The 14,152-nt window shown below is 30.9% G+C and overlaps 1 protein-coding gene across 3 annotated transcripts in view; it reads right to left on the bottom strand.

Annotated features, from left to right (window-relative positions):
- LOC117179576 overlaps positions 1 to 5,168 on the bottom strand; it is a 70,969-nt gene extending 65,801 nt beyond the window's left edge. For all 3 annotated transcript variants that reach the window (XM_033371514.1, XM_033371516.1, XM_033371526.1), the window contains exon 1: positions 4,785 to 5,168. Coding sequence is in view for 2 of the 3 variants with exons in the window: in XM_033371526.1 (XP_033227417.1) it covers positions 4,785 to 4,860 (76 nt within the window). In the remaining variant the exon portion in view is untranslated. The remainder of the gene's footprint in view (positions 1 to 4,784) is intronic.
- Positions 5,169 to 14,152: the final 8,984 nt, after the last annotated feature.

Below are 14,152 nucleotides of genomic sequence, written 5' to 3'. Positions count from 1 at the left end.
GTTATGGCTGAAATTTTACCGCGATTTCGCTGGAAGCGAGTGCAATTTTTCAGATTAGCACCCGCTCCCGGCGAAATCCTGCGGTTGTCCTTATGACAAATTAATAATTATATATATATATATATCAATCAAATGGCCATCAAGGGTAAACGGGCGAGTAGGGGGCGCCATGTTTCTATCAACTGATATTTCTAATGCATTGTGACTCTCTATTTCTCTCTGTTATTTCTCGAAACCATAAATTGCGTACAGTAGTGGGAGAGGGGGTAGAAATATTTTGTTACAGTTTGTTACAGTGGGGTGGAGTGGCCTTAGAGAGAATCTATTATCCCGGGTGAAGAGTTTTACTTAGTGAATGTGATTCGAGTCAAGAATATTGATCTTTCTACGAGATTATCAGTCAGTTTGCGTATATTTATGTGATCTATGATAAATGATGGCTTTGTGAAGCTCTTCGCCTAGGGCGATTGCCAGATACATTTATCAGCTACTTCTGTCCGCTTACTTAATGAGTTACGCTTACTCGGAAAAGAATTTGGCTTAATGGTATAATCATGATAATAAAAAGATTTAAATACTGGAAAGCTCCTTTTTCAGTATTTTTGTAAGGCTTGTTTCATATTAAAGTTTTCAAGGAAGTCAATGGCCATAGGAGTAATTATGTATGTAAAAGAATGACCAATAATGTTATAAAAAGTACTTTAACTCTTGAAATTAGTTTAATTATTAGATGAATTATGTGTCAAATTGAACTCCCTTGAGTCTGTCACAGTTGACTATCTTAATAGGTTGTTAAATATATAATATAGATAATGAAGATTAATTACACCGCTGCTTGACACTGAAAGATGATGAACCTATGGATAGGCGAAATTATGAGAAATAGAATATATTTTTCGGCTTAAGATAAATTGCATAAAATAAAAAATATGAATAGACATTAAGTTTGAATTAATCGATAATAATGTTGTATTTCTCCCAATAGCATATATCACAAGAATTATAGAGTCATACATTTTTACGACTCAAGATAAATTAAGAGCCACAAACATTTTTACACTCTTCTCAGATTGATATTTACTATCTCAAAAGTCTCCAGCTGTGGTCGAAAAATGAAAAGTTTAAAGACTATCATTTCTCATATTTTATATACATGTAACCATAATATAAAGAAACCGGAAGTATCCAGCTTTACGAGTTTTGCTAAATCTATTTAGTGTGACAAGTTACACTATTTGGAAACGGTGTGACTCGTGACTATGCTTTCGAAAACAAATTTATTATCTCATGATTGATCATAAAAATTGGCACAACTTGATGCGGTGCTGGTCCAATAAAATTAATTTAAAAAATTGCAGGCTCTGGATGCCTGAATGTCTGGCCAAAAGCTGAACTTGGAACTTGGCCTTTTCATTATCAATTTTATTGATGCAGCAACAGCTAATGTTCTTGAATCTTGAATGTTGCATCTAGCGAATCAGTGCCAGGAAAATAATATGCTATTCTGAATTTTCTTTAAGTCTTATTAAACTATTTCCTCATTATTCTGCTGGATTTATAAAAATTTATTTGTATCATTTTTTAAGCTTTTGTAGTTTTAGATTTAAAAAGTAATAATTTTCATTCATTAGTTTTGATATACTCTTTTTGAAATTGAAGACATTCTAACTGGGATTAATTGCTTTCGTGGGAATGAAAAATCGTTTCCGAGCTTTATTAGGCTTTGTTGATTTCGTGAAAAGTCGCGCTTATTCATGGTCATCTAACGCATTGCTGTTGTACTTTCTACGATGAGTATCGCGATTTACTTGGCATACGTCTTCAAGTTAAAGTTATCGACGATATTTATAGGATCTGGCTGTATCACGTCTTTATAAATAATTCAAGGTGTTTACGGTAACGGTCGTTAAGCATCGGTGAAACGTATTTTCTTCTCGAAAAAAAAGAAAAGAGAATTAATGTTGTGATTTTCACGCCAAGGGACTTACTGCTTGTTCCAAGTTTGATCTTTGTTTTTGTTGCCAAGTTTGCAAAGCTTAAAGGTATTTAGTGTGACGCGTAGCTTTAAAAGAATTTTTGATAGATTGAGAAATTACGAATTGACCTTGATTATTTTGTAGTTGAAGGTAGCTTGATATCCCATTATAAATTCTTTTATTCAGTTGTTTCATGAATTAAACTATTCAGTTAGTGTAAAAAAATGTTTTGTAATTTAATTTATTTAATTGAGTGTACTTTTGATTTAAGAATAGATTAACTGCTTAATTGTGGTTGGAAATAGAAATTTAAATATATGAAAAGTTGTAATTTTTCTGGTAAATCGCGATTCTGAGATTGTTGTAAAACTCGAGCCAGAAGAGTGTAATTAGAGTTAAGAGGATAAATTTTTTAAAACTTGATTATATCATAACCGAACTGTGTACATTTTTAACATGACTTTACACGGTTCACTTAAAGCTTAAAGTATTATATTCATAGATTCAAAACATGTACACTTTATTCCAGGAAATATTTAAATGAGGCAAATTAATTTGTTGGAGAGTAATTATCAAATGGTAATATGCAGTACAAAATTACGTATTTTCGATTTCCAATTATTTGTCTTTATTTTTCCTGATTTTCATAATTGAATTGAACAGAAGATTATAAATAAAATATTGGTTAGATGTTTTAAATATTTGTTTTTCATTTTGAAAATAAAATTGCACATTACTCATTCCACACAATAATATATATATATTAACGTGCAAAAGACAGTATGAAAGTTGGAGAGAATAGTAAAAGATATTTTTAGAAATTAGAAGTAAAATAACCGTATTTAACTGTCAGCCACTGACGTAGAGCACGTGCTTGCAATTTTGTGTTAATAACAGTCGCATCGTAAATCTTACCACTTCATTTTGAACCCCACCTGCTTTTAATACGCCTGCAAGCGTGTACAAGTGTGTGTAAAACTTATTCGCAAAATCACTCGAATTTCGGAAATTTAATTTTGAAATCTCCGATACCTCTGTTGGACTAATATTAGATGTGTCATATTTAAATTTATTTTTTTAATGAAAGGTTATTAAAAATTTATTTTATATCAAGTTAATGGGATTTTATGAACTTAGCACGTTAATTATTTTTATTTACTATTGTGGTGTTGTTTTTTCACCTCGAAATAATGTAATACTTTCCAGCAAAACGAAGAGAATAACATACGATGTGAGCGCAGACGCGTAAGCGTGATCTTGTTTTTGAGTTTGGACTGGCTTGGACTTTAAAATTATGATAAACTGGTTTAAAGTGGGGGGAGGGGACTACGGAGTTGATCCATTCGAGGATTTCGATGGCAATAATTTAAAGTTTTTAATATTTGAAAAATTTGGCTTCTAAACTTTTTTTTTGTAAAGCTTGATTTTGTCACAACATTATTGAACTTTAAACTTTACAGCTCCAATCTTGAAAAATGGCGATCTGAAATGTTTTACAATTTGTAGGGGTTCGTTAAAAAATTTCGTAATTGCGAGTGCTTTCAATTAAAAAATTTACTATTTTTAAGGTTTCACTTCGGTGTTTTTTATAATTTATGCAGTAAATTCAATCTTCAATACTTGGTAAAACAATTTATTTGTTTAAATGTCTTAGTTTGAAATTATTCCATTTTTAGATGTTTTCCATTTTAATATGTGTGCTCTGTAAACCTTTTGAATTAAACATTATCGACTCTCTAAACAGAAACAAGTCTTACTTTTGTTACAGTTTAATTTTGTCACACATTCAATTAAGCCTATTTTTTGTCTTAAAAGAAGACTTTCTTTTCAGGGTGACACTAGATCTGAGAATTTTAAACATGAATTAATTTTGAAATTGTTCAATTTTGAACGTTTATTTTGGTATTCTTAATTTGAAATTTTTTAGAGTAAACATTATTTTAATTGAGAAAATTTCTGCTATAAATGATATGATAATAGATAATGATTTTAAATATGTCATCATTAAAAGAGTTTAATGAAAAAGTGGTACGTTTTAAAATTATTTCAATTGCAAATTTTTAAATTCGGAATGCCTAAAATTTTGAAATTGATGTTAGTTCCTGCTGTGGATTAAAATAAGAGACCTTTTATCTTCATTTTCATACAAATTTTCGCCAAAAAACATCAGGAACACTTATCTCCTAAAACACCAAAAGTTTTTAATATTTTGTAAACCAAATGAAAGAGTATCAGTATTCATCATTCTACGGAACATTAAGCGATGTTATGTGATTTTTTAGTGTGGAAGAGTCGCTCCGAATTTCGGGACGAGTAGACACTTCGTATTTTTGATAAAAAAAGTTAAAAATTTCTGAAAAATAATCATTTTAACAATTATGTTATGCTCTCCGGGGAATAGTCCCCTGCAACTCTACTGTATCTTATTTTGAAATTAAGTAAATAATCCTTTAAAAAAATTGTTTTAACGATTTCAACTATAGAAACTAAACTTTTGAAGTGACATATGTTTATAAAATGCAGAATATACTTATGCAGGTATTTACATACGTCAGGTTAAAAAAGCTTTTTTTTCTAAAATAGCAGTTCTCTAATCAGTGTTTCTATTAGTAGCTAAATTAGCTTCGTTTTTTCAGTTTTTAGAAACATTTTTAGGTATCAGGTGTGGATTTGATCTCGGAAAAATTATTATGAGAAAGGAACAAATATCTATATAGTAAAATATGTAACATTTCTAAAAATGTCACAAAATTAATTGTTTCTAACTTTGTAAATATTAAAATTTAGAAAAAATAAAAATCAGCTCACCAGTGTCGTGTAATGGGCAAGGCATGTATCCATAACGTTGATCTCCATTTACCAATTTCCCCTTCTGGCCACTCATGGAAGAGAATTTGGTCACGTACTGTAAGAATTTGTCATAAAAGTGTAGAATTCTGGTTCGGATTATTTTCTCAGCTACAGTAGGCAGTAAAGCTGGTGATTTCTAAGTATTAAATAAACAGCCTCAGAGACTCCACGACTTGGATGGATCGAGGAGAAGCATTTTTATTATTTTGTTTTCGTCATATTTTTATTTTTGTTTACTGAATGCGAATGACATGCATCTGTCTGATGCCTCGGGGCTTTTTTTATTGGATTTGTTCTCCGGATTAAATAAGTAACGCGAGGACCTATCTCCGCGTCCAATTAGGCTATCTGCCTTCAGGTGGACTGCGCTTAATTAGTACAGAAATAGCCGACAGTGTCGCGCACTTCCGTTTCTCATATGTGTGCGAATATTGCACACTTAAATCTGCTATTAACTTCGATAGAATCTTCGAACTTTTGTTATCGAACGAATTTTTAATTTTTCAATAATACTCCAGGGAGAAAATTAATTTTTTAATTTATGAACCCTGAAATATAAATTTAAAAAAAGCTTCTGCATTTGCTCTATAATTTGAACAAACTTATGAGATTTTAAATATCAAGTTTTCCAATATATAATAAGAAGTTTGTAAAGGACTATAAGAATGTTACCTTTTACAAAACAAAAAAAATTGTACGTTTATAGACATATTAATCTAACGTTTGGTGTAAAAAAACTTGTTTTTTATTTGAAAATGAAGCAAAATCTAAAATTAAAATGTGTACTTAAAATTTTAAAGTATTCTTAAGCAATGATTTGGTTTGTAAAAGTATGAAACCATTTTTTCAGTTTTAATGTTTCTTTATACTCGAGACTCAATCAGAGTTAGTAAATATTTTTTTGATATCGAGACAGTCAATAATTATTTATTATGATAATTAAAATTGTAATTAACATATTATAAAAAGCATCATTTTGTTCCCATTTCAGTTACCCCCAATTAAATTATTGTAAATATTATTTGGAGGCTTACAAATTATATTTAATTTAATGGTATATTAGTTTTAACTATAGTAACCATTTTTTAAATTAAGTAAGAATTTCAAATAGTTAACGAAGTAATCCACCGCTTGAAACATACTTTGAAACAGTTATTAGGTATTTTAAAATTAGTTAATTACAATTGGAAAGTGAGACTCATTTTCACGAAATAAACGTAGAATTTGTTTTTTCTATGCAATTCGGTTTTATAATTAATTTGTAAAATCATATTTGAGCTTTAATAATTTTCTATTTTGCATTACTACTTGAATAGTCGATTCACGAAAGTAGCAACTTGCACTTAACGAGGTAGACACTCAAACCAATGGAGGCTTGTTGGATCGAGAACTTTCTAGAGTCTCCGATATTATCGTGTTCAATTCGCCAGATAAAACAATTAAAAATCTACGATAAAAAATGTCATTGACAAGAAACCTTAAAATTAAAATAAACAAAGTAATCCTTAAAATAAATAAAAAATGTTTAATAATACCATTAAAACAATTCTTGTTTTTAATTGTCTTTTCAAACAGTAAAATTATTTCTCTTAAATACAAAACAATGTTGCTATTGAAAAAATGTTTCCTTCCTTATGAAAAGAATTTGTATTCGAATAGGTCATGCTTCGAAAACAGAATACTGAGCCAAAGTAAACTAAAGTTCATTCAGTTTTTTGTTCAATTTCATGAATAATTTAATTTTGAAATTGGGTATATTCTTGTCAATGAAATTATTGTGATTACTGAGATAAAACAAACGATTTTAGTTAATACGAAAGTAGGAAACGATTTTACTTATGTAAAGAGAACTGTCCAGTACCGGTAGTGAGCGTGTACTGGATTGCAAGGGAGAAGAGAGAGAGAGAGAGAGAGAGAGAGAGAGAGAGAGAGAGAGAGAGCAGATGCTGCGGATGCAGAGGAAACTCTCCCGTTTCGCCGCAGCGTGTCGCGGCGCATTTCACCCTCCCGTATCAAGCCTCCGGCCTCTTTCACCCTACAACCCCTTTCACCTCCAAGAATCACTCTACGCGATATATCCTTACCCCTACATCACCCCTATCCATCACGTCGCAATGCATCTGCAGTCACAAGTGGACTTCTTATAAGTTAAGAAAATTCAAGTCATTTAAAAATATGAGAGTTACAGAAGTAACATTTCAAACAAATTTCAAGAAGATGCTGGACATCTTGACAAAGAATGTTTATTTTCCCTTTAATACCTGAGAGGTTCCAGGTCAGGAATATTAGAGTTATTATCGGTGTGAGCGATTTTCTTGAAACTAGGTCAAATAGTAGTGTCAGATAGATCAGATATGGTGGTTAAATATTCGTGAAGGAAATTCAAAGTTGTGGGAGTTGCGTCACATTGCATTTTTTTTAAATGCCATATCTGAGAAAGTTTTTAACAGATTTTTGTTTTCTGTAGACAGAAAATATTTTTGTTTTAAAATCGTTGTAATTCAGTATAAAATTGGTACTAGTGAAAACAATTGTCATAATTTGAAAATTTATGAACAACTTATAAAGTAGTTAAAATGTTTTGTTAATCTATCAAGCCTCATGTTGAGACCAATTGACACAGTAGAATAGTTGATAAATAAGTTTTTCCCTGTATTATATAATCTTCTTCTCAGCCCTATTTGTTATGTAGTGTGATCAAATGCATAAATCGGTGTCGTAAGATCTCATTATATATGAAGGGTAGAATAAGTCGAGACAGTGTTCCCACTTAAAGTTATTGTTTTTTTTAACGAACGGATTAAAATCCTATGGCTTAATGTATCTATTTAGTAAGTTAAACAAAGCAAATTTGTTTTTGTGTCGCAATAAGAATGTAATCGTCAAAGCCGCATGTGCTTTGAGAACCTTATTTAAAAACAAATTAAACAAAAAATTATAGTTACAATTTATGACTGTAATTCCTCAGAATTCGATTTATGTTATAATATTTTGGGATATTTGAAAAAGAAAAAAAATGAATGCGGGGCTGTGTTATTTCAAATTATATTGATTAAATATTACTACACTACGTACTAGACAGGACGTTAGTTGTTTCATAAAATGGCTAGAATAGTTACACAGATAGCGATACTGTCTAGATATTTCATGCAATAATTTGAACAATTTCGTATGATTTCAATCGCATATAATTATGCAATTACGCAATCAGCTTCGTAGAATTTAAAATATTGAAATTATTTTCCATGCCGATATAATTTCGAGTTTTTTTCGAAATGTTTGTCGTCCCCGTGAAAAACTTTTGTTTATTGCAGTCATCTGTTGAAAATTATAAACTTCATTTTATGAAAGTAAATGGAATTCTAGTAATAGCAGTTTTAAACACGCTGGAATGAAATAAAATTCAAATACACAATATTGTCAATGAATCATGATTTTATTTTCAACAATATAAATGATTTTGATAGGTTCGAAATTTGAAATATTTCTTTAAGGTTGTGTACCACGTTCGAGATTCGTACCAGGTTCAAGATTTATGCCACCTTCAAAATTTCTAGCACGTCGATTATTTGGAGTTCTACGCCCTCTTACAATTCTAGGATGAACTTCGTCGAAAAAATTGACACCGACGCGTCGAACAGGAGTTTGATTCGGACGATCACCATTATCACCATTATCACCATTTACAACGTTATTTGAAGCTGCTTCTTTGGATTTATTACCTTCATCACACTGGCTTAATTCTGTAAAAAGAAAATAGAGATTTATCCTTTTATAAATTATCATCCTAATGAGAAGGCATTGGTTTTATGTAAAACTTGACTTAGTTGGTTTTCATCAAATCTTCACGTTTAAAGACTCCCTGAGCTAAAAAAACGATTTTTATGCAGGTGTGTCTTTCACTGTCTGTCTGTAGTCTGTCTACAGTCTGTAGGCACGATAACTTTAAAAAAAAATGATCAGATTGGATTGAGCTTTGGAAAAATTTATTAGGGCTACAAGAAAAGGACAAGTCCTTGAGTCAGCTATTTTGGATAAAAATTCAAAAAGTTAGAGCGTTTTCAAAATTTCTTCAATAATTTGTTTTCGAATTTTAAAATTATATTTGCATCTATTTATAGTACTAGGAAAGGAGAATAATTTAGCTTTACAACTTTTTTCGATCAAAATAATATTATCAGAATAATAGCATTTACAAAATCTAAAAAACAAACGGAAATGAACATTCACTGAAAAAAATGGTTAGTTGAGCCCACTATTTAGTTAGTAAGATATGGTACTGCTTTTTTATTAGTCGATGCTGCTATTCTATTAGTTCGTACAACAATTCCATAAGTTGCACTTACTATTTAGTTAGTAACAGCAACTAAGTAAATGGTTGTCCCAACTAACAAAATGACAGTCGATATCTTACAAACTAAATAGTTGGCCCAACTAATCATTATGTTCAGTTTCTAACGCCAAACAACGCACGATATGAAAAAGTCCAGAAAAAGAAACGTCGCTTTTTGAAAGCCCTATGAGATTATTATAACAAAATTTTGAATTTTCTTGAAAAATGGAAAATTCGAATTTTGACAGCACAAAAAATAATAATAAATAAAAACTTTCATTTTTTGGTAAAACTGCACAATACGAAAAAAAAATGAATAGACAAAAATTTTGCACCTGAAAAAGATCTAAAAGTTCGTTTGAATCGCTGTTTAATTTGACCTATAGTGTTTGCTTTATTCGTGAAAAAAAAACATTTTTTAATAATTTGTATAAACGACACAAGCTACGAAAAAAATAGACACATTAAAAATAAACAAATTGAATTTTTGAACAAAAGACGCAAGGTACAATAAAATTTTTAATAACAAAATTGTTTTAAAATGAAATCTGAATATTTTATTTAAACCTATTTTTCGCGAGACACGTGATCCCGTGCAGAAATGTGGTCATCGCCCAAACAGGGGTAAAATCTAGCTAGGGCTCGGTTATATTGTTAGACTACTTAAATTTGAAGTTGACGGATGAATTAACTTATTTATTAGTTTTTCAAAAACTCTGTGTTTTATACTTATAGTGGTTAAAAAAAAGTAAATTTTCATTTAATCGTTAAAAATTTAAAAAATGTCACGCATTTGCGTTTCCTGAACTTTCTGCCTCCGTTTCAGGCTATCAATTTGTGATATTTCATTCATTATTTCGTCGGGTTCTGATTCTTCGTTAATCATCTGCATCATCATCATCATCTATATATAATGACTTTTTAATTTACGTCCATCATATTTGTTTTGTAATAAAAAATTTTAAACATCATTACATAAATTAACAACATATTAATAATTTAAAATTCAACAAAAAAGTTTTCTCAACTTCAGGTTAGATGCCACAAGCAATCTTAATGTGGAAATATTATTTATAATTAATATAAGTACTGACTTGCACTTTCACGTCGTAAATATGGGATACTGTCGATTGCTAGATGCTTCCATACTTTTAGAGTGCATTTTATGTTTGGCAATTTTTATCAATTTAATTTAAATGATGACTTATATGAAGAATATATATATATATATATATATATATATATATATACATCGACCATAATCAATCACTATCATCATGATCACTAACTTAAATCACTCGCTTGCACTATATTTATAAACTAAGATTGGCTTAAGCTATGACTAAAATTTCTTTCAAGAGACTTAAAGAATTTTTAATTTAACCAAATTAACCAATTTGTTCGTTAAAGCCAAAAGAATTTTAATAAAAGAGAATTCATAGTCACTAAATTACAATTGTTGATGGTATGAGCTTATGTTTTAAAAGACCTATACAAAAATGTGGGGACATGCTGTCGCGAAGCGAATTTGTAATTTTAAAATTTTAATGATAGTGGCGCTTGATGTGAATGGTGCCATCTGATAGAATATATGTTTGAGTTTGATTTCAATTGAAGAGCAGAGACGCGTGAGAACCTTCTTAAGAAAAGGTAAAGTCCGGTCCAGTGTTTACTTAGACATTCATTTTCTAAACTTTTAACATCTAATACAGTCCACTTTACAACGTGCAACGACCGAGTGCGTAGCGCGAGGTAAATACAATATCGAGCGCAAAGTGCGAAATTCCACAAGTGACTAAGCAGCAAGTGACAACAAGTGACAACAACGACTAAGCAGGTGATGGATGTTAAAAGCTGTATACGGTACCGGGCAGAATTGTCAGTTCACTAAAAAGGTTGTGTATTGAAAACATGCCTTTCTCTTTTCATGGATATCTCAGCAAAAAATTAAGTTAGACATATTTTTCTTCAAAACTGCTAATATGTGAGAAAGACCGAACTATTTTCCGTTTTTTACCAATTTTCGATTCTTAACTTTCACCTTCTGCAAGCTTTAAGGAAGTGAATGGAAGGAATGGAAACTTGGCTGAATTAAAGTTGGAATTCTTCTCTTTAAAATGAGTCTAAGAACGTAACGAAAAATTTTCTAGTTACTTGCAGTATTATTATGTACACTTCTTGATTATTTAATAAGTGTTAAGTAACAAAATGATTTTTTTGTCCATCCTCCTTCAAAATGCGCCATTGAATGCACGTGAAGCAGGCGTAATGTGGCCGCTTCCGGCCTAGCGATGTTCGCACAGGCACACTCCCGCCCCCGCATAGTGGGGCAAACAAAACGTTTGTGAACAAATTGATTTTCAGAAGACAATTCTTATCCGATTTTAACTTTTTTTCAAATGAAAGTTTATAAAATTTTGCATCGAACTGTCATGGCTGAATTAAATTTTTGGTTCATTTAATAACAAAAATGAAAAAAAAAATACTTTTGAAGCATACCGGTTTTCGAAAAATCTCATTGACTTAATCAAAAATATCTAGAAAACTCAAAGTAACTATCCAAAAAAGATGTCAATTAGCAATGCAAATTTAAAAAAATTTATTGAATTTTTTATAAACAAATAATTGAATAAAAATGGGTTTGTGCGGATTGTTTCTTATTTTAAAAGCGATTTTTAGAAACAAATATCCAGATCAGGTATTTTTGATGAAATACATAATGTTTTTTTCCACGTAATTGATCACATATTACTTGGAAATAAAACCTAAGTATAATATTTGTCCACAAAATAAAAATTAATAATTGTTTAAACTACCTTATTTAACAAATGTACTATTTGGCTATTTCTGGAGGTACAACTTTGGTTTTTTCGATACAATTAATTGTAGATAACTAATCCTAAATTTCTAAGAACATTTTGATGACAATAAACAATTTGTTATTGGAGACAACAATTGTTTAAGCAAATTTGTATCATTTTATGTATAAATTCAAATTACTTATAATAATAAGAATTCTGCCCGCACTTCTGATATTTCTCTCTTTTTTAAAATTTTCTAATTTCGAAAATTCAAATAAATATACTTGTTGTAAGAAATCTAATCATAACCTACACCATCTTAAAGTGCAATGCGTCCCCTTCAATGTTCCGTTAGAAATTTCAAAATTAATTAATTAAAACAAATATGACATAATTTTCGCCAAAAAATGTCAATTTTAGGATTTTTTGCGATTTTTATTTGTTTAATCATTTTCTTCAACATTTTTACTTCATTAAAGAGAACTGTTATATACATAATTATCTTCGGCATTAAAAAACGAAGAGAATGATGTATATAAACATCCTATCCCAATGAAAGGAAGAGATTGTGCACAGGGAATCCAAATGGGGGACATTTGGCACCCACAGGACCCGGTGAGGATAAAAAATACCAGGGGATCCGTCTAGGGTTAAAAATAGGCCATGACGGTTCGATGCGAAATTTTATTCGCTTTCATTACACACAAAAATTAAAGTCGGATATTAATTATCTTCTGAAAACCAATTTCCGTGTCTGATTCGGCGACTCTATCTGTTTTGTCTCAACTTTTATCTTTAATCTCTCCGACAAAACAGTTTCCTATACTTTGCCTATACTATGTGTTTCTTCACTATGGGTACCACTACTCCTTTTTTCCATAACCATTGACATATTATCCATGCCCATTTCTTTAGTTCCGTTCACCCATATTTCCTGACTTCATTTGGAATCTCATCTATACCAGGTGCCTTTCCATCTTTCATTATTTTTAACACCTTAATCATTTCTTACCTTGTCATTTCCTCTTCCTTATCTCTTTTTTTACCATATTTTCCTCCTTTTCTAAATTTTCTCTTTACCACTTCTGCCAAATCCATAAAATATGTTTTCCATTCTACTATTTCAATATTTTGGTTTAATATTTTTCTTCTTTTTCTCTCTCTCTCTCTGTTTAATACCTTCCAGACCTCTTCTTCCGTTCTAGTCTTCTCCGCTTCTTCCCAGCCACTATTATTCCCTCTTTTTATTTCTCCTATCGTTTTTCTATGTCCTCGTCCACATTTTCTTCTGCCATTTTGATATTTATGACCTTCTGTTCAAACTGTTCTTTTCCACTCATTCACCAATCCCCTTTTCCTGCACTTTTTACATTTGCTTCCTTTGTATCTTTTTTCTCCCTCTAATATTACTATTAAGGGAAAGTGATCCGAATCAATATAATCTCTTACCTCTAGTTTATTGAATTTCTCTCTTACCTTATCATCCACTATCAGATAATCATTTACCGTTCCCCTTTATCCTCGAGAGCGTGTATTTTCTCCTTTCTTATTCCCCTCTATATTTCCGTTTAAGATTAACCATCCCAACTTCTCTAAGCTCTTTAATAGTTTCTTTTCCTCCCTATTCAGTACCTTATCTTTGAATTTTCTTACTCTCTCTCCTCTCAATTCCCTTTCTCCTCTATCTTCTGTTCTCGCATTGAAATCCCCACCTATTATAAGGCTAATCTCTTTCCTTATTTTCTTCTATCATTTCTTTCATCTACGCTGCTTTCTCCTGCATCTCACTCCCATCACGATTTCTCCCACACATAACCACAATCCTGCTATATTTTAGTAACATATCCTTCATTGTTTCCTACATTAGTTTCTTTTCTCTTTTTGCCTCTTACTAACTCGTATTTTCCTATCTGCCGCTCCTTTCTCGCCTAGTTTCCCGGTACGTCAGTTCTTACTATCTCTTACCTTTCTTCATTCTAATCCTACCATACTTCATCTAGCTGTATTCTGCCATACTTACCCCACGTTCCTTTTCCCTTAGTTATTTCCTCTTCAGCTATTTTCCTTAACTTATACTGAATATTCCTTTCTACGCATGTCAAATCATCCTCTATTCTCTCCGGGCTTCCATATAACAACCTCTTCTTTGTTACCACTCTCCTCGTATGTTCCCATTTCTTTATTTTCACTAG

This window comes from Belonocnema kinseyi, chromosome 9 (genome assembly GCF_010883055.1).
Source record: "Belonocnema kinseyi isolate 2016_QV_RU_SX_M_011 chromosome 9, B_treatae_v1, whole genome shotgun sequence".
Lineage (NCBI taxonomy): Eukaryota > Metazoa > Arthropoda > Insecta > Hymenoptera > Cynipidae > Belonocnema > Belonocnema kinseyi.
The sequence above is the reverse complement of the archived record's forward strand: the minus strand, read 5'-3'. Positions and strand labels throughout refer to the sequence as shown.